The sequence below is a fragment of the Amblyomma americanum genome, chromosome 5 (genome assembly GCF_052857255.1).
Source record: "Amblyomma americanum isolate KBUSLIRL-KWMA chromosome 5, ASM5285725v1, whole genome shotgun sequence".
Classification (NCBI taxonomy): domain Eukaryota; kingdom Metazoa; phylum Arthropoda; class Arachnida; order Ixodida; family Ixodidae; genus Amblyomma; species Amblyomma americanum.
In genome coordinates this window covers 69,642,036-69,663,222 of record NC_135501.1, presented here as the reverse complement: position 1 = coordinate 69,663,222, position 21,187 = coordinate 69,642,036, and the positions used below count along the sequence as shown (strand labels likewise).

General features: G+C 43.7%; 3 protein-coding genes across 4 annotated transcripts; 1 reads left to right on the top strand and 2 right to left on the bottom strand.

Annotated features, from left to right (window-relative positions):
- Positions 1–851: 851 nt before the first annotated feature.
- On the bottom strand, positions 852–20,966 carry LOC144134775 (uncharacterized). 2 transcript variants are annotated; one of them, XM_077667605.1, is made up of 6 exons: positions 20,454–20,966; positions 7,087–7,157; positions 6,843–6,939; positions 6,379–6,473; positions 3,681–3,903; positions 852–1,462 (listed from the first exon to the last, which is right to left on the bottom strand). In XM_077667605.1, the coding sequence occupies exons 1-6, from the start codon at positions 20,800–20,802 to the stop codon at positions 1,341–1,343; spliced, it is 957 nt and encodes a 318-aa protein (XP_077523731.1). In that variant the 5' UTR covers positions 20,803–20,966; the 3' UTR covers positions 852–1,340. The 2 variants fall into 2 exon arrangements, with proteins under 2 accessions (XP_077523731.1, XP_077523730.1); XM_077667604.1 differs by having other exon boundaries at positions 6,843–7,157.
- LOC144133631 (uncharacterized) lies at positions 8,363–13,191 on the bottom strand. Its single transcript, XM_077666808.1, has 7 exons — positions 13,003–13,191; positions 12,366–12,460; positions 12,041–12,275; positions 10,820–10,980; positions 9,805–9,943; positions 9,643–9,717; positions 8,363–8,665 (listed from the first exon to the last, which is right to left on the bottom strand). The coding sequence occupies exons 1-7, from the start codon at positions 13,184–13,186 to the stop codon at positions 8,535–8,537; spliced, it is 1,020 nt and encodes a 339-aa protein (XP_077522934.1). The 5' UTR covers positions 13,187–13,191; the 3' UTR covers positions 8,363–8,534.
- On the top strand, positions 14,004–16,821 carry LOC144132521 (uncharacterized). The gene is made up of 4 exons (XM_077664993.1): positions 14,004–14,076; positions 14,209–14,298; positions 14,397–14,498; positions 14,591–16,821. The coding sequence occupies exons 3-4, from the start codon at positions 14,421–14,423 to the stop codon at positions 16,808–16,810; spliced, it is 2,298 nt and encodes a 765-aa protein (XP_077521119.1). The 5' UTR covers positions 14,004–14,076; positions 14,209–14,298; positions 14,397–14,420; the 3' UTR covers positions 16,811–16,821.
- Positions 20,967–21,187: the final 221 nt, after the last annotated feature.

The following is a 21,187-nucleotide window of genomic DNA, read 5'->3' as shown; positions in this document are numbered from 1 at the left end:
GTGAGTGAGAGCCGTCTGTGTCACCATCTGATCATCGAACTCACTTGTAACATAACATCGCCGCCAGAAGATTCAAATATGTCGCCTTATCAGCTCTAACTCATTCCGGTGATCTTTTTTCTGCTTTTTTTGCACATGTAACCAGCACCTGATAACAGATACGGGTATAAATTATTCCTTCTTGTTCAACAGACTTACCGTATTTATGCGCATAATTTGTGCACCCTTAACTTATCACCCTGGTTTTAAAAAGAAAATTTTTACTCGCACATTTTACGCACCGTGCTGCGCTAGACCACCATCATGCACGCCGGCTTTACCCTATGGCTCTACCGAGCAGCATTCGCCTGATTCGGCTATTCCGCGTGTTCGGAAGGCTTTTTGAATCTTTTGTGCACTGGGCGTTCATGGTAGCGTAGGGGGCCACTGTTACAATTGCGGCGGCACCAGCGACATCGCCACTCGGAACGGCCGGCAGCGCTTCCAGGGTGGATCGGCAGCTGATAGAAGAGCCGACATCGCAGTTTGTTTGGCTCACGACCTACTGTGGTTTTTCTTGGCGGCTCTGATGGCTTGTGTTTTGTTGTTCAGTCGTGTCTTGGGATGGGATATCAAATATATGGCGTTTCAAACTGCTTGTTAGCGCCTTATCATGGCGCGAAGCCAGTGAGAATAACCGCGCGCGCACAAGTTTGCCCATAGATGACAAACATTGTGTCCGCAAACTTGTGCGCACGTAGCTACTCTCGCTCACTTCGCCGCTCTGCGCAGTGATAGGACGCTGACAAGCAGTTTGGTCGACGCTCGCGTGGTACTGTCGGCTTGGTGTACATCTTGAGTACGGTGTGATTATTGATTTGCGGCTGCTTTCCCGGACGAAGTTACGAAAGAAAACTTACGGAATCCTGAACTACCGAACAATTGGCTGGGCCGCAAGTGATGACACTGTTTTAGCATCATATTGAGCTTTTGAGCTTGGTGCATGCACCTTCATGCCATCCCGCAAATGAAGGAGAGGGGGTGCGCGGCCTTTCATTTAGAATGAACTTTTTTTCGGGGGGCAACCAGCGTGGGATGCGGGTTCGGGTGCTGACGTGTATGCAGCAATACACTATACCTATATTGTGCGTTGTGACCTTTGTGTTTTTTAAGTCGCGCTCGCGAAATCCCCGCGTAATTTGTGCACCCCCTTCTTGAAGCCCTAATTTCTGAATAAAAAGTGCGCAAATTATGTGCGTAAATCAAAAGCTTGGGATTAATTTGTGCGTTTTATTTTTGTTTCCACTAACTCTGTCAGCATGCCCATCACAGCACAATGAACGATGAAGTAGTAGGGATCCTTACTGCTCGCCACTTGACTCCTTGGAAGAGGTGTCATTCTTGGTGCCCATTTTCTGCAGCATGGAACCAAGGCTTCTCTTCAATTTGACATCCGAGCACCTAAACTTGCAGCATGTGTACTCTGTAAAAGAATGAAAATGAATGTTAGAGACATTATTTAGGGACATATCTTAAAAAGTACAACCCAGAAACAATATGAGAAGCAATGTCTTGCCATATACTGGCAAAACAGACAGGTGATGCTGCTTGAGCTATTTCCTGAATTTTGGTCAGTCAGCCAAGATGAATTAGAATTGAGATGAACTGGAATCCACTATGCCATATTGCAGTCAATATAATGCTGGTAAGTGCGGTAAGACTTGCTAGTGCTGCTGACATCAACACTGGGGTAACTACACGCTGGGATTCTGCACTAAGAATAAGGGCTTCAGCTTCAGTCTGCGGCGGCAACAATGCATGTGAAAGGGCCCAAGACATTGCAGGTGGCGCCACACACCGAAGCTTTCCTGTGCATAAAAAAATAACCTAGTTGCATCCAGCTAGGTTATTTTTAGTCTCCTGTGGCAAGTGCAATGTAATGCCCACCAGAAGCAGGCATGTAAGATTTACAGCAGCAAGATTTTTTCCTAACTCCTTAGCACTTTCATTTGTAGCAATGAACAATATCAATGCGAACGTCCAACCACTCAGGAAAACACTGCATACACCATAATAAGGCCTATCCACTTGTCTCAAGGTGAAACATTAGGTGAAGAATGCAGCAGTGTAATGGCAACAATAAACCATGATGAGCCAGTAAGATGCAGTAACATCCAGGCGCATAAAACTATAGAAAGAGTGAGCGAGAGTGCTGACTTTAAATGCAATAACAGAGTTGGTCAGAAAATATTTAGGGAGAGAAAGAGCTGTATGCAGCACCAAAAAAAGCAACCAGCTAAATGATGTCTCAATGTGAGCAAAAAGTGGTACAGTTGAGCTGGGTATGTAATAGCGCTTGGAAGCAAGGCATAGAATGCAAGGAAAAAAAATAGATACGAAAGGCTGCAAATAGGAAACCTGGAGGCATAGACTACACTTATACCACCATCATTTTCTTTTATTATTTTCAATAAAATTTCTAAAACTCTGCTGTTGCAGATATTAACATCTGCCTCAGCAGTTGAACAACAAAGCCAAAATTTATGTATGCAGCAAACCACAGCACAAGATTTGGCAGTTTACAAATGTGTGCTAATTGCTTTCAGGTGCGATGTGGGCATACAGCAACAGCAGAATTATAGTCATTGATATGCAAGACACCTTTATTCAGAGCTGATTCTGTATAGCCAGCACTACGTTCAGGGTATAGGAAACTCAAAATGTGTGGCAGAAAGCATGGTGCACCAATCACTGTCCCTCCTACAGAAAATGAGGGGTAACTTGGTCACCAGTGCAGATGACTTTAGCAACACAACCTCAAAGTGTGTGCTCTGAATTGCTAAATTAAATGCGTTCAGATACTGATGAACTACTATTGCTTAGGTGAAATTTACACATGCCCTGAAATCATAAATTACAAAGGATCATTATCTAAAAAAGTTAGCCTTGAGCTATAGTTTATTGAGCATGTGATGCCTGCTATTTAAGTGAATGCCACTGAGAGGTGCAATGATAGTATCTGCAATTCCTGCTGAAATTCCTGAAAATTTTGTTTGGACATAAAAACAAATGGTGCAGCACTGAACAGGGTGCGTTTAAGAACAGGAAATATCATAAAGCCGTGAATCCTCTTGCAGCAAAAGTGATTGAGGCTGACACAAACTATTGCCAGAGTGGGTTTAAACATACTTTTGAATTCAGAGTATGTTACGTATGTCGAAGGAAGCAAATGAATGAGATGGATTACATGACGCTGGGCTGTAATGTCATCAGGATGGAACCACATATTCTGTCATAAGCATTCATTATATTAGGGTATACTGCGAACAAATCAAGCAAGTTTGCATAAAACAAAGGACAAAGTGCTTTGTGCCTGATATAACAGAACTTCTTAAAAGCTTCACACAAAGGCAAACAATCAGCTTCCCGCTACTACTCTTGCAGGTAAACTAAAAATGCTATTGCTGGTTTTTCAACCTGAAATAGTATATGCTCGAACAAATGCTCACATTTCATCAATGAAGTCGCCTATTACTAGAGAATGTCACAAAACGTAAAGGATTGTAGGTAAAAATTTAGCCTAAGTAACCTCACTCTTCCTTGCTTTATTGCTTATGTGCAAATTTTCCTCCACTTGTTTTTCTTCAACATGACAATCACTTAAATGGTTACTGCATGTTAGTTATAAAAAGGTGGCATACCAAGGACTGCCGACACTCTCTTTTGGTCCAATGCAGGTTTGACGGGGTTTTCCTTGTGGCTGTTTGCCTGCCGGCCGAAAAGTGTCTTGTTTAGCAATTCTTCATCGCTAAACACCACCCTTATTAATGCCCTTGCAAACTTGCAAGGAGCATCTCGGTAGCTCTCCTCAAGCCTGGTCAAAGTTGCTTCGGAGACCATGACCCCTCCCCCAATATCTCGGTGCTGCAATAACGAAGAACACAACACATGAGTATGTACACAAACCATAACTGCATAGCTAAAGTACAAAACGTAAAAAATCTAAGACAAAAACTACCTTAAGACCCTGAAATGGCTTATTTCAGTTCCAGGACAGTGATGAGGCAGGGAGTATTGTGGGGGGAAGTGACCCTTTTGAGGTACACTTTTCTTATTATGTTGACAATTAAGGTAGCAACACGCCAGTAAACACTGCTTTCCTTCTCTACCGGGTCAGTCTGTGTTGTTCCTCTACAACTTGTGTGTCTCGTAGCTGGCTGCTCTGTCCCACACCGTAAAAACTAACCGTCAGTTTGACGAGCATCTTTTTATCTACCTTAACGAGCCGTTGGCATCAAACGAAAAAGACTGCACCTTCGCCGTGAATGAGCGAGCGAGTAGAAACAGACGAAGAGCGCAACACAAAACAAGTAACTTGACTGGCTACCGCATAAGAGCACATCATGTGAGACACCAATGCGCGCTTCGGGCCAACACCCTCTAAAGGTTCGGGCCCGCAGTTGCGTGAAGGAGGGAGTCATGCCTCGATGTCCTCCTCCAGGACAGCACCTTGGGCATGTAGGTTATTCATTTGTGACGGACAGTGCAGAACAAGTGGGACAGAAAAGAGACAAGTGCTGACTTACAACTCACTTAATTTTCAAGCAACACCACTTTAAGACAAGCACTAACTTACAACTCACTTAATTTTCAAGCAACACCACTTTACACCTTCCACACCCCCACCACAACACCTGTATCGCGCCCATATTGCTGAAGCGACCCAACAATGGCCGCACAAATAATGGCCACACATCATAGATATGAATCAATGCGTAACAAAGCAAAATCATTCTTTGTCAACGCAAAGGATGGTGTGCTTGTACAATGATCGCGCGGCCTCATTATTGAAGCTGCCTCTATGATTTCATGAACCAACTGCTCCTTGTTGTTTACCCATACTTTACACTTTCTGAATTCAGGCGCGCAGGTTTTCAAGGAGCAGTCTCGACAATGAATACCTAGATTTCTGCTGGATTGTTCAAAATTGTTTGTGTTCCAAAAGCCTTTCATTCATGCGCCTGCCAGTCTACCCAATGTATTCTGTTCCATAGGTCACTGGCAATGAATGCACTTTAACCTTTGGTGCATTCCACAAACGGGCTTTGATGTTTTATAGTGCACCCCCGTTTCCTTTTGGTTGGGTTTTCATTTACTCCTCTTCAAAGACTTTTCAGTTTGTTAGCGACAGTCAGCATGACATTTACGCCAACTTTTCGATCTATTATTTTTATGCGATGGGAAACGTTATGAATGTATGGTATTGTTACTACAGGTCTCTTTTCTTCCTTTTCCTTCGGCTCAATTAGCTGCTCAGGCATTGCCCGCATCAGGTGCTTCTTTATATGCTTGGCCACGAACACCAGCAGGTGCGAAGGGTAACCCGTGCTATCACTGAGTACAGGTGCGATCCATGACCCAATGAAAAGCCCATGTTTCTGCTAATGCTTTTTCATCCGAGACAACGTGGGTCAACCTAAGGTACACGCTAAAAGTTCCAAAAAAAGTTCTGTGGGCATCCTGCGGGCATTCCGAAATGCTACAACACCGTGCCTGTCTATGAATTCTTCAGCAGACATCGTAAGCTCATCTTGCGGAATAGAATAGTATAAATCTTTTATGTCAACTGAGCACGCAGCAAAGTCACTGCTAGAATTGTTACTTCAAATTTTTTTTTTCCTATGACATCTGAGGATTTTACCAGAAACCGGTCGTCAGTGATTAGTAGTTTTAGTTTAGCTTGCAAGAAAGCGCCGAGCAACTTTTTCCAAATGCCTCTCAGAAATCATTACCCTCAAGGGCCAGTTCAGTTTATGAGGTGTCACAGAGAAAAACATGTCCAAGTTAGCTTTTTGCACGTTTTTATACCTCGAAAGAGGCCGTCAAGCTTAAGTTCTTCACAAAGCTTCATAGATGTTGATGAAGACAACACCTATGCAACACTGCCTAGCACGCCCGATTCCTCTGATACCTGACAGCATGTCACTACTGTGGTAACTGACAGCCGATATTTGCCTTAATAAGTCAAGCTTTTTGCAGCGAAGTAACATTTCTCTCTTATTTGGAAGTTTGGAACTAATTTGAAGCCTGTGTTGTTGTGATGTCACATTATCTGCATCAAAGAAGCAGGGTCCGAAAAAAATCAGCTTAGTGCTGCGCCACATGCAGATTGCCAGTAATGGCGATTTATGTGCATGTGAATCTAAACATGCAAAAATCACACGGTTAACCCAGACCATTTGTGTCCTCAATGGTAGGACACTTCCCTTTACTATTTAGTCAACTTTTCAAAAGTTTGTGGGTCCCTTTGTTTAGGCAATAATTAAACTGGTGCTGAGAAGTTGATAGACAAGTGCTGCACGCCATACACTGAGCAAGTTTTTGGAGTACAACTCTTACCGTGTTCCTTTCAGGTTCGGAAGGCTTTGCTCCGTCAGCAGCTGATGTAAGCTGATTGACTGCCCGCTGCAGCCTTTTCAGCATTTTGGCAGTGTCTGGAAGAAGACGGTTTAAGAAGCTTAAGAGCAGTAAGATGCACTGGAGCACCAACTACTGAAGAAACAGCTTTTATTAATGCCATGATAGGCAGCTTTGAAACTTCTATACAGGTCACGACACCGCACATTACTACGTGCCCATTCAGTTGTCTGCTTAAGCGGCAGCTACGAAACCTTGCATTTTATATTACTAGCCGCTTCTCAGGGTCCATTAATGTTAATCGTCTGCTTCAGCTTAAGCGATAGACACTCGGATATTATGATTTTCATTGTGAAACACTTCTATAGAATTAGAATGTGATAAAGACAGCACAAGAAGGTATTTCGGCCACTGGTGATGTGTATGACTAATCAAAATGCACGTACCAATTAGATCTTTTTGCTCCTGGAGCTGCTTTTTTAATTCTGCATTTTCTTGTTTGAGCGCTTCCACTTCCAATAAATGGTCACAGCATGGCTTTTTCTGGAAAAAAATTGCTGAATTGTATAAAGGCAATGGCATGCAGCTGTCATTCAAACAGATGCCTGGGGACCTGGCGACAGTTGCTATTGCCAGTATGCAAGCTGAGGATGTTTGCACTCCATTATTGATTGAATGTTCTGCCATTACCTTTGCCACAGCATCACGTACTGCGCGTGCCGCTAGCTTCGACCTTTTCCGCTCCATTTTGTCTGCCTCACCTGCAGATATAATGCACATTGGATGCACATTGGATACACATGCCTCTGAGCCCAGCAAATGCAGGCGCTGGGCGACTTGTACTAGTGCCACACTTCCAGACTCCACTTTTGGTTTTGAGACCCACGAAATGCACCTATAGAAGCCCGGTCATGTTGGCTTTGACTCGCCGACATGACTGTTCACTTGATGCAATCCGACGCATTGTGAGGTGGCTAATTGTTTTACGCAAAGTACAGCACGGCATGGTCGTGCAGACACCGTTACTGGGTATATGAACACTTGACGGCAACGGGTACAACCTTCGGCATGCAGTGTTACCTTCCGCATGGCTGAAGATTACGAAAGCAGGGTGCTTATGTTTGGGAAAAAGATCCATACTGTACACAGGGTACACACGCACGAGCAGGCGATATAGCGCCGTGCGCAATATTCGCCCAGCTGGAAGGAGTCACATTTCGTAAAGGCTGAACCACACGTCCGCGATTTCAAGCGCGAAAGGCCAAACGACATCGATGAGCGACAAGTTCGGCTGTCACCCCAGTCAAAAAAAACCATTGGGAATACCAATTGGAACCAGTTGATTTTTGGACACCATTGGAACCAATTGGACTAGAAACCAACTGGAACCAGTTGGAACCAATTGGACTAGAAACCATTTGGAACCAGTTGGTTCAATGGTGTCCAAAAATCAACTGGTTCCAATTGGCGAGCAGACCAACTGGTTCCAATTGGTATGGAATGCCAATTGGTTCCAATGGTGTTCGAAAATCAACAGGTCTGTTTGTTTTACTGCGACCAGTTCTGAAACCAATTAGGTCCCATTGGAGCTATCATTATGGCGTATTCAAAATGCAGCCAGGTACTCCAATTGGTTCTTGTGTGAATCTGCAAGAACGTGCAGCGGTGTGAAGTGAACATGCACTACTTAAAGGAATACAAAGAGAGCAACAGTGTTAAAAAGTTTATTGAGAAGAATATAACAACATGCTTCAGCTCACTCATTGGCCTTGTTCTGAGACCTAAAAAAGAGAAATATAAGTTTTTACATATATTCCATTAATAAATTCGCTCCGAGATTTAACAAAGGATTCTCAATCATTTATGACATATAAAACTACGGCAATTATACGCCATCCTTGCATGTATGTATGCTATAAAAAATTTAATGTAAAAGAAATGAGAAGATGCCATATAAAAAGAGCTGTTTCCACACCAATGCACACACCGATTCGGTTAGAACAGGCGTCAATATTTTTAGCACAGAAAGGGCAATGGCCATTCGTAGCGACCAACACAGAACAAACAACGAATAGACAATAGAAAAATACCAAAGGGTATGTGCAAAATGCATACAGCTGCAACTCTGCAAAAACTTGTCATACATACCGCTTGGCAGTCTTCTCAATATCGGAGATTTTCTCGCTTATGAACCGGTTGAAAGACTTTAGAGCGTTTTCAAGATGACCTTCAGGAAAGCCCTGAGCACGCAGGCGCTCTCTGTAACGATCTATGAACCGAAAACAATGAAAATAGGTTTTAAGCCTCAATGCACACACCACACCACCATCCACAAATATTTGTAACTTGTAATGCCAATCAGTACTTTGATATTTTCATTTCATAAGATATGCCTACAGGTCTGGTCATTATGAATGCAAATATGAGAACCCAACTACACTGTCGCAATGAAATGGTATCAGAAGAATATTCGTGACCTACAGTAGCACACTGGCTATGAAACCATAGAGGGCTTCAGATTATCCTGGGCAGCCTGAGGTTCTCTCACATGCACTGATATCCCCTAGCATAACATTTCACCTACATCGAAAGGCAGTTGCTCTCAAAGAGGGTTCCAAAGAACCCAGAAGTTTTGCAAAGTGCTTTTTGGTGTTCCCCCGCGTACCTTTATTCATGCCTGGATCATCTACCACTTTTCTTACCCCCTTTATTTTTGCCATATAATGGTAGTGCATTTTGTTATACACTCGTCTATTGTATAGATAGTTACTATTAATTGAACTCTGGCATTTTTAGAGCATCTGTACACTACAAGCCCTTTTATACACCCATGTTATGCAGGAACGACTGCAGGTGCATGAGGTGCCTTAGCATTCTTTTGCAAGTCGTTAGCGTTCCCACAGGTTCAAAAGATTGAGAACCTCTGCACTTGGGTACAGCTGATCAGTACAGCCAAGTGCTTAAACTGTTGAGCCACTGTGGTAGTTGGTCTCAGCTAAGAGCGGTACTGAACATTGCAAAGCTTATTTAAAACCGCCACTGCTTGACACTTTCTGCATGCATAGCTAGAACTGGTATAATCTGTACTGGACATGAGCACCGTAACCTTTTTCAGTGAAAACCAGGCCAAACAGTAGGAAGATATGCACCCTGTTTAACAGCTTAATGCTGCAATCCTGTGTTCCCAATTCAAAGTGTTAGTGACTGCTGTTATGTGTTAAATCGCTGTTGTGTTGACGTCTGTACCTTTCAGTACGGCCACCTTCCATGGAGTCAGTGGTTCCTTTCTTTGGCGGCCAGGGTGACGGGGGCAATGTTTCCCTGGGAACATATTGCAATATTTAGCATTTATGCATGACAAAACCGCCTAGTATATAAATAATGAATGCAAAGAAGCTTGATACCTACCTTCAAGAGACTTGGTCAATAGGACTGCAGGGTCCCAAACTGCCACAAGGAGGTCCTTAACAAAGAGTGAATCTTTTGTGCGGCCTTCTATTGTTTTCCATGTGGTCCGCTTTATCAGAAGTCCATTTCCAAGATCAATCTGAAGAAAACCAAGAAGTAAAAGATGACTGCATCATTCATACACAGAAGCAAGATGGGGAAAAAAAGCAAAAATTTGTAATTCCCAGTGGTACCTTGCCCTTTGTGGACTGCGGTCTCGCCTTACTGCAGGCGTACAACAAATAATAATGCTAGTTTATGGGACACACTAATAAAAGCTTATGGGGAAGAGCTTGATATGGCCAACACTAACTATCTTGCTGCACTGATATTTTTTATGCGATGATGTATACAGCTCGTTCCATTCTCGCGCCACCGTTGCCGTGACCTAGTATCGCTCCAAACAGATCGCGAAAAATACCAGCAGCTCCATGGGCTGTGGCCTTGTGCAGCTGCTGGCGCTCGTTCATGGTGAAAGAAACGGGGTTCATTTCTGCATGCAGAACTCTATTGCACCAAAACCCTTAAAAGCTTAGCTTGATGAGGAGAAGGCGGTAACATGTCTACTCTTAATGCGAATTAAGCTTAAGCGTCCTCCTAATTTTTTTTCCCTTCACAATGAAACAGCAATTACAGAGACATGCACTAATCTTAACAATGAGACATCACATAGGCAAGACATCAGAAATGTTATTTTTTTTACCCTAACTTAATGTCAAACTGCAAAGCGAACCAGTAAAATGAAATATATAGGAACCTGCTTGCCCTTTGTGACAAGCTATGATATTGGCAGTGCAAGACAAAACGCAATAAGAAAAGCAGAACAATTTAAATGCTTTTGCTCGTTGCCAAATGGTGCTGAAATGTAAAATTCATGTTCACAATTGCAGCAAACTGTAAATCTAGACAGTGTGTCTTGTCAGGAAGCTAAGATTAATAAGGCTGCCAAGTGAGGTATTAGCTGAAGTCCCCATACCTTATCTGATAAGGGATCTTCCTGAGCAACTGAGTGGTCCAAGGTACTTGGCGGCGGGGAAGCAGGGCTTTTTAAGCATGCTTGAACAGCACCAGAATTGCTTGCCGTGGAGTGCTGCTGTGGCCTTGGCGGCGTTACGAATTCTTTCAGGTAGACAGGAGCTGTAGGGAGGTGAAAAATATGTGCAACAGACGCAGCAGCTTATTAAAGGAGTATAGACACCTAACTATTGAATGCATTTTTTTTGTAATAATGCATAAGGCATCATTATAAATGAATTACCATGTGGAATTATACGACTGCTACATAATTTATAACCGAATTTCTTTCTTATGCTGTTTCAGTTTCAACAGCTAAGCGGTGACTGTGACATCAAAGTGTGGTTATAGGTCCCGTGAGACATGAAAAAACTGCAATATAATCGCTGCTTCTACATTCGTTGTCATTCCAGATCTTGAGGAAGGCTGGCTTCTGCACTGTAGTGAAATAAGATGATGAGGCAGTGATTATATTCTAGTTTTTCCATGCCTCACATGACATATAACCACACTTTGAGTCACAGCCATCGTTCAGCTGTTGACACTTAAACAAAAAAAGCCCGACAGAAAAATTCGATTCTAAATTATTTAGTGGCTGTAGGCGAGTACAACGTCGCGATTGATGCAGAGCAGTGTGTTCCGCATCACTGTAGATAAGAAAACATGCCACCAAAATTAGATGTCTATACTGCTTTAACAAGAAACGTTCAGAAGAGGTGCCAAATTGGCTCAGAAACGCATGAAAAAAATTCACAAAATGAGCAAAATGTGACAACAACAAAGATTTCTGTACTGCAAGAGCTTTACTGGTATGCATTGCTGCCCTAAACAGGACAGGTAAATCGAGATGTTTACTCACACTGCTTTCACTTCGCTAATTCCTTATTGTGATCGCATTGCATTTTGCATGCATAATTTCAGCAAAAATAGTAAAGCTTCGGTTTCATATGCAACATCTCACAGATGATATGGGTGCGTCTTTTTATAGCAGGTTCTCTGCCTATGTCAAGTTTTTTGCTGAAAGAAGCAGCTGTCTTGTTGAACACAACAATCCTACTTGAAAAGGGTGTTTGAGAAGTGCTTTCATTCGAAGTAATGCAATAAATTTACTCCTGCAAATATAAGTAATGAGTGACATACCTTCAACATCTTTCATCTTTATAATCGTTTCTTGAAGGCCCTCATTCAGGGTCGATAACTTGGGTATTCTTTCTTCCTGTTTTTCTATGGTTCTTTTCAGGCTTGCTATCATTTCCTCCTTTTTTTTTCAATTCCTTTTCTGCTCTTTCCAGTTTACCTTGCATTTTTTCTGTCTCCTCACTTCTTGCTGCTTGATTTATTTTTCTTTTCTTCTTTTCGATCATTTCAAGGAGGTCATTTTTTGGCATTGTCCTCTTTTTTTTCCTTTCCTTCTCCATCTGTAAACAAAGTCAACTGCTTTCTACACATCTGGTATGTTTTAACAAGGAGTGTGATCGTCACACTACTACACTGAGCACTGTACGTACCTCATTAGGCTCGTCCTCGCTGGTGCTGTAATCGAAGCTTTTCTGCACACGCAGCCGGCCACTTTCTAGGGTAGCTTGGATTTCCTTTTCAGAATCTGAAAATAATTACCAAGGATTTTTAAACAATACACTGCCATTGTTTAATTTATTACATCTGCACTATAATCCCATATCAAAGAAACATGCTTGCGGAACACTAAGCTATGTACTTCCAAACTGCTACCAAGAAAAAACTATGACGAACATTTAACATGTAAATAAAATAAAAAATATCAAGCACAAAGTTTCTGAACACATTAAGCCCTAGAATGCTACCACCAAAATTAAGTGCGAAAAATTGATTTAAAAACATAAGCAGTAAAAGCGCTCATGGCTGCACTATATTTTTTTCTACACGTGTTATGTCGACTGATGGTTTAAAAGGAATCCAGGATTTCACATAGCAAATCAAATAATTAAGGCGAATAACAGGAGATAAGGGTTACATATCAGGGCTAGCTAGTAATATCAGTCGCAAGATTCGCATCACAGTGCGCGCGGTGCCGCTCTACAGCACAATGCCCAGTAGCACAATGCCCAGTAGTACGCACATGCGCACTCATTTCCCGGCATTACATGGACCCAGATTTGTACTCACCTCCAAGAACTAGGATTCTTGAAGCGTAATAATCGCTCTCGCCATCGGCGTCCGTCCACTTCACAAAGTACGTCCGCGCTGAAAAGTCATTTTTGTTTGCGGGATGAAAACCCCTCACATCGGTGACAGGAACAATAGCGAAGCTGTTGTTGTCCTTGTACCGCACGTACGCGTAAGCAGGCATATTGCAGAAATGCAGGGCGACCAAGACAACCACGATTCAAAACGCGAACACGGTGTTTAGCTGGCCTTCACGTGGTTCAGCGGTTCAGTTGAAAGCGTGACAGCGCCACTGGGCCTACTGGCTACTGGCTCCCTGATGGAGGCTTGTTTTGGATTTTCAGCAGAGTCGTGTGCATGCAAAAATAATTGCCTTCCTAATCATAAAATTGTATTAAAACAGTTTCCTGTCTAGCTGCAAAAGCATGCAAGGTAGATACCATTGTGGTTGATATCTGCTTGTAGAATACGTATCTATCGATGCTCATTGTGGCCTATTACCAGCTGAAGCGACAACAAAGACGGCTTTCATCCCTTTTCTGTTCATGACGAAGAATTCACCGGTGTTGCGCTCCCACGTGCTTTTCCTTTTTTATTAACTGCGTTCTGGTGAATAATAGCCACCCGATTCTTGGCCGATCCCCCAGTGTGGGTATGTGCCATCTTTAGATAGGGTAACAACAACTTCCTCCGTAGGCTCTAGCCGCTTGCATCGGTTGCAAGTGATTCACAATTAAGGAGGGGGAAATCACCTGCGGGGTTGCAAACGCCATTGATTCCAATGGAACATTCTAAAAAGCGAGTGCGAGGACCCTATAAGACTTATTTACACCAAAGCTCACAGCAATGCTTGCCAAGGACTACGGCCCTGCGACAGCACAGAAGTGACCCCGAAAGCGCCGGCGCTGTAAGTGACATTCCGAGCTGCATATGTGCTGCGCTCAACTTGCGTAGTTTCTCTAACCGAAAAAGAAAACGGAAAAAACTTCATTACAGAGTAGAAAGGGCACAAGAGGTCTGCCACAGACAAGCTTGTCAGAAGAGGGAAACCAGAGATCTCGGGAGCACGCTGAGGTAAGTGGCGCGCTGTTTAAACATGCATTCAGGAAGCAGCTTGATTTATTGCAACATGTGCGGTAGTAAATTAAGTTTAGAGCCCCTTTATTACTCTTTTTTTATGCTTAGCAGCCAGTTTCTTGTGTGCAGAACGTACCTTGCCCAGCAGCTGATGACATTTCGAATTTGACTGCATCGCAAGACGGCGCAAGCCCGGCATATGAGCAGTTGCAATCACTGGTAAGCAAGTTTTTACCTTCTGCAAGAGCAATGCGTTGGTGCGCCTAAAATACAGTTCATGTGAAATGTACATCCACTGCTGAAAATCTCACGTGCAGAGTGCTGTGCATCAGTGCAGCAGCATGAACCAGTCGGCGCCGGAATTCACAGGCGACCCAGAAGATAACCAGGCGTCCGTTCACGGGCAGCAACAGCTCTCGGTAAGTTTTGCAGAACATAGCGTCCCACAGCACATTTGCTAATTCCTACAAATTTATTCGTGCTCTGATAAATATTCTGTTTGCATTTCTAGGAACCTTTCAGTGAGGAGGAGGTCCGGCCTGGGAGTCCAGATCAAGTGGGGAGCTGTGATCCTGGCACCTCAAGTTTGGAGGACAGAACAGAGAATTCAATTTTTGACCTTTTTGAAAGCACTGTGACTGAAAAAGTAGTACTGTCTAAAGGGGACATATTGCTTTTAATTTTAAAATATTCCAAGCGGCATAACCTGACACTAACAGGGCTTGTAAACCTTGTTGAATTAGTTAATTTAATGTTCAGCCAGCCGATATTACCAACTTCTCCGTATTTGCTTAAAAAACTACTGAATCAGCAAGGAGACACACTGAAGTTTAATTATTACTGTCCGATGTGCATTATACATGTGGGGGAGGTTGAAAAAAAAAAGCAGTTTAATTGCCCAAAATGCAAGAAGTGGTGGTCAGTGTCTGAGGCACCTTTTTTTGTAATGTTAGACGTTGTTCCTCAGCTGCAAAAGGTCTTAGCAGGATGCGAGTTCCTTGATCTCACGCAGCCTCTGCCGTGCACTGATGAGCTGTCTGACATTTGTGATGGAGCTATGTACCGTGACTTTGTTGCTGCTACTTGTGATGCTGGCCATAGGATCAGCTTTACACTAAATGCTGACGGTACTCCTCTATTTAAATCAAGCAATACTTCAATTTGGCCTATTCAGCTGATAGTAAATGAGGTCCCTGCAGCAGAAAGAATGAAGAAACTCATCTTGGCTGCTCTATGGTTTGGCAAGGATAAGCCGTGCATGGAAATGTTTCAAAATATTTTTGTGCAAGATATGAACAGTCTTTCCACGAACGGCTTTTTACTTAAATACAAAGGTTATGCAGAAGTGTTTCATGCTTTCTGCATTTGCTGTTCAGTTGACGCCGTGGCAAGAGCACCAATGCAGGGAGTAACCCAGTTCAATGGATATTTCGGTTGTAACTGGTGTCTCCAGAGAGGCGAGAGAGTTGGAAAGGCAACAAAATATCCAGTTGTTAATGAGTGCCCAGATCGGACTGAGGAGCAGATGATCAATGACATGGAGGCTGCCGTTCAAAATAAGCCTGTAAATGGAGTAAAAAGTGTTTCCCCACTCATCAACCTGGAACATTTTCATATAGTCTGGAGCTTTGTTCCTGACTACATGCATTGTGTTTTGTTAGGGGTGGGGAAACAGTTTTTAGAGTTATGGCTTCAGCCCTCAGCTCATGCATATTATATAGGCTCAGAGCAACAACTTGATAAAAAGATTCAGTCAGTAGCACCTCCAAAAGAAGTGAGAAGGTTTCCAAGGCCAACACGTGAAAGAAGGTGGTGGAAGGCTAAAGAATGGGAAAATTGGATTCTTTTTTATAGTTTACCAGTTCTTGAAGGCATATTGGAAAAAAAATACTTAGACCACTGGGCACATCTTGTAGAGGCAATACAAATCTTGGTGCAAGAAAAAATTTCCTCCTCAGACCTAAACGTTGCTGAAGTATACCTAGTGACCTTCCATGGTTATGCACAACATTTGTATGGTAAGGAGTGCATGACCTTTAATATGCACCAACTCCTTCACCTGACAAAAAGTGTGCGCCATTGGGGGCCACTGTGGGCTCATTCAGCCTTCCCATTTGAGTCTGGTAATGGGACCTTAAAGCAAGCAGTCAAAGCTGCCAATGGCATCCCACAACAAGTATGCAGAGTTCTGCAAGTGGATGGCTTGGTTAACAAGCTCAGCGAGGCAACAACTTCTATTAGAGTTGCATCCTATAGTGCCACTCTAGGTTCGGGCTCCAGGACACTAAATAGTGTTGCTATTCGCGGTGAGGCACGGTTCTTTGGGAAGGGCACACCATTCTTGCAGCCGCAGTGTGAAATAAGAAACATCCATATGCTGCCTGAAAGTCCTGTGCAGTATGCAAGAATGTATAGAAATGGCTGCATTTTTACCAGCTCAAATTATGCTCTGGGAAGGAGAACTAATAATTCAGTTGTTTTTCTTTCAAATGGATCATATGGCATCCTTAGGAATATTCTCTGCTGTGGGGAAAGCACATTTGCTGTCATTCAGCTGCTGAAGTGCATACCTGAAAAGTTCGGTGCATTAATTTCGCGTCATGTGCTAAGAGTTGTAAGGCATGAAAGTGTGCTGACATTGTTGCCGATCACACAGATTGAAAAAACTTGTGTCTTCGTTGACCTGGGTAGTACATATGTTTCAGCAGTTCCGAGGTCTTTGAATCTCTAAGTGGGGTAGCACTTGATTTTAACTTTTATGTTTACTTTTTGTGGTTGGTTGGTTTGGTTTATTATGTTTATTGTCTGAAAGCAACTCAGGCTATAAGAGATGCCGTAGTAGGGGGCTCTGGTAGTGCAGATATTGAGACCACCGGGGATTTTTTAACGTGCACTGACATCGCACAGAACACGGGCCTCTAGTATTTCGCCTTCAACGAAATGTAACTACCGCGGCCGCGATCAAACCAGCGTCTTTCTGGTCAGCAGCCGAGCACGATTACCACTGAGCCACCGTGGCGTGTCAAGAGAGCCGGCACTAGCCTCCCTCAAGTATTGATTCCAATTGAGTCCAATGCTCCTCAGTGATTGGACTAGAACCGGCGTATTCAGCATAGCATGGCCGATGGGATGTCAGACATTAATTTACATGAATCACCACATGCCATTTGCCTGTGTTTGTCAAATAATCACAATTCTATTTTTTTTCTTACTTCACGTGTCCGTGATGCAACAATACCTGTAACATCAGAGTTAACAGTATTGAGGTCACACAAGACACGCAGAGAGTAATACAATCACAGTTTTGTCTGATTCAATTGTTCTTTTATGTTCGAGAACACTCTTGCAGGCTAGTTGGTACATATTTTTCGAAAAACGTCTCCGTGATGTCAGTATTGGCAAAATTAAAAATCATGGTGTTTACTGTTCCAAAGCAACTCTGGCCCAGAGATACTGTAGTAGAGCTAGGGCTCTTGTTTTTGTGCATATACCTTGTGAACTCAATTGTAGAGAATAGCCGGTGTTTCACGCATTTTATTCTTTGCCAGTCCACCTCTGCCCATTGTGTTACACGGACCTAGAAAGGGGCTCTCAATAATTGAAAGTTGCGATACACCTGGGATGTTAAAAGGCACCGCTTCATAATTATCCTCCAGCAAGAATTATTTTAATGTGTTTTGCGGAAGCTGAGTTATATATAGACAAAATTTGAACTTCCATGTCTTCGTGCCTTTCCCTCTACTCTCGCATGCCAAAACGACAGTGCTCCTCCACCGGCCTCACCCACTCTTCCCTGCCCCTACCTCCGTCGGCTGTGACACACACAGAGTGGCCGCGGTGGCGCTTGACGTCTGAAAGAATTTGGCACTGGGAACCAATGATAACCCCCGGCTGCTGACGTCACTTGCACCATGTGACATCGTATGCCAGGTTCTCGCGCGAAAACCCGGCACCGCGTGTCACCGCGAGGTGCAAAGGCGGGAATTTTTAAAAGTGTATTGTAAATTTCCCGCTCGCTTTTGAGGTCTCGTACTCGGCATGGTCACTTGGTGGCCTGTACTCTGCATAGTGCCAGCATTTTAAAGCCGAGCTCAAACACCCCTTTCTGTGGCCTGTTAAAGGAGTTTTCCATTCACATTCAGTTACCTGGTTCTATGCCAGTTACAACCACCTTATCCTTACAAACTGCTAATCTTATTGGTTGACCTCCCTGCCATTGGCTGCCGCAGTTGACTTGCCTTAGTTTTGGTCCATGGTTTATGGGGGTTTAATGTCATACTTCCCCATTCACTTTCAGTTACCTGGTTCTATGCCAGTTGCAATCACCTTATCCTTACAAACTGCTAATCTTATTGGTTGACCTCCCTGCCATTGGCTGCCACAGTTGACTTGCCTTAGTTTTGGTTCATGGTTTATGGGGGTTTAACGTCCCAAAGCGACTCACCTAGGCTATGAGGGACGCCATAGTGAAGGACTCCAGAAATTTCGACCGCCTGGGGTTCTTTAATGTTCACTGACGTTGCACAGCACACGGGCCTCTAGAATTTCGCCCCCATAGAAATTCGACCGCCACAGCCGGGATCGAACCCGCGTCTTTCGGGTCAGCATCCGAGCGAGTTGCCTTGGTTTTGTGGGGCTTTAATGTTCCAAAGCAGCTGAGTGTGAGAGGTGAGTAGTGGAGGGGTTCCGGTTGGATTTAAGCCACATGGGGATGTTTACTGTGTGCTGACATCGCACAGCACAACGGGTGCATTGTCTTTCAGCTCCATCGAAATAGTCGAGCGTCTTAACCACTGAGCTGCCAACTATTTCACGTCAAATCCACTCGGCAGAGGCAATTGTATGACTGTATCAGATGAATTGCTCTGCAATGCCATTTTACATAGCTCCATCACAGTTCTAAAATAAAATTATTTCTCATTTTGTGCACTTACAGATGTAATGTGCTATGTACGGTTTAAATTTCCTTGGACGGATGCAGTACTGGAAGGAAACTGCGAATATTCGACCTCCTGGGGTGCTTTAGAGTGCACTCACAATGCACAGCGCTCTGATCCTTTGTATTTGGTCTCCATCAAACCGTTTGACTGTCGCGGCTGGGAATGAAATAAGAATGAGGAAGCTCATCTTGGCTACTCTATGGCTTGGTAAGTGTGATAAAGGTGAAGTGTGGCAAGTGCGCTGCACGCACTCGCGCGCATGGGGGGAGAGAGGACGACGAAGTAGGGGAATACAGAGCGGCTCGACCGTATGGTACGTGTACTGTTTCATTGCTAATTATCATTACTACGATACAACAGTAAGGATACGCCATGCATCCAGGTGCCTAGTCACTGAGCTACCATGGCAGTCTCTTTGCATTTCTGCTTTGTATTGTGTAATGACCACTCCCTTCGGTGCATGCATTATAGGAGTTGACACTCACATTCTTGAACAGATTGCAAGCTCGTCTCGTTATTGTACATATTTTCTTGCTTGTATTATATTGCTTCATTTTTCTTGTGTCATCTTATTGCTGCACATTTTCAAATAAATTATGTGCTTGCATTGGCTATTTTGTTTTCGGTGTGATTAAAACTTTTATACACAAACTGATTTTCAGATGCTTTTGTGAAAATTTCAAGCAGGTAAGCATATTCTGAGAAAGTTATATAAGAACATTTTTACAACACACTCATCTGGCATAGCTCCCTGATCACTTTCCCCAAACTGATCAATAATATCCACATAGAGGCGACCCCGCTATTGAGCAAGGTGACACCATTTCAAGTCTTGTAAACTGAAATCTGAAAAACCAATTGGAATTATCGAAACCATTTGGCATTGTAGGAACCAGTTGTATTCTCCATTGGAGGTTGCAAAACCATTTGGAATTGTGGGAACCAATTGGAATGCCCAGTTGGGATTTGTAAACCAATTGGTTTACCCAACTGGTCTGACCAATTGGGTGACTACATCCCAATTGGTTCCAGCTGGAACCCATTGGCAGACCAACTGGTTCCATTTGGTCCCAACTGGAACCATTTGGCCCCAACTGGAACCATTTGGCATTCCCAATTGGTCTCAATGGTTTTTTTTGACTGGGACCCGCGCCGATTTATCGCCATCGCGCACATTATCGCTCAGCCCTAGGATTCTAGAGTGCCCGGAAGTTCCCAAAGCGATAAGCGTTTCGTCCCGCCATCGCTCGGTGAATCGCGCTCGTGTGGTTCCCACTAAAGTTGAGCGAAATAACGAAAGCTCGCGGATGCACACTTAGCGTCTCTATGACAGCAGAGCAGACTCAGAAGGAAGCGCCGATTTATAGCTCAAGTACGTGAACTGGTAACAAGACAGATAAAATATAAAGTGCAGTGATTTTCACCATCACTTACCGGCAGCCACCACGTATGCGTCACATGGCTCGTCTCCCTCCTTCCACACTATTTTAAACGTTTTGCCAGCTAAGGCCTCTACCACCGTCGGATCTTTTATAATCGAGGTGGCAGTGGCCACGTCGACCATACATCGACTTGAATACACATCCCACTGCTCAGATGAAGCCCACTTAACTAAAATATGAGACATCACGAATATTACTAAAGCTGAAGATAGCCGAGAACAAGAGAGCTGAAAAAGAGACAAAAGCAGTTTCGGTATGCTTGCGCCGGTCGCTGTCGTCTGCTGCCACTGCGCTGCAGCGTTGCCCGCGGCGGCGCTGGCGGCGCAGACGCGTTGTGTCATTTTCGCAATTTATTTCTTTGATATACTATTTTTAATGCTTACGACTGGTTATATTTTCATTCATAAGCATGTTTGTGTTGTCTACTATGGTCGAGAAATTTTACTTTTTATTAGGCTTGACTCCAGCCGCGTTTGCCGCCAGATACCAGGATCGCTGCAATCGTTCCGACCGTGGCGACACTTACGGTGCGGACGCGCAACTTGCAACATGCCACAGCACTTGACAAAAGCAACTCGAGAAAGGCCGACAACTGGCTTGACTAGGCTACAACTATGGCTAGTACAACGTACTGAAGTCACAACCGGGCATAGCTGAAGAAAACTACGGCCAGTTACCGAATTGAGAGCTGTTGCGCGGCGCCGCCACCACTGTCTGCGTTGATGT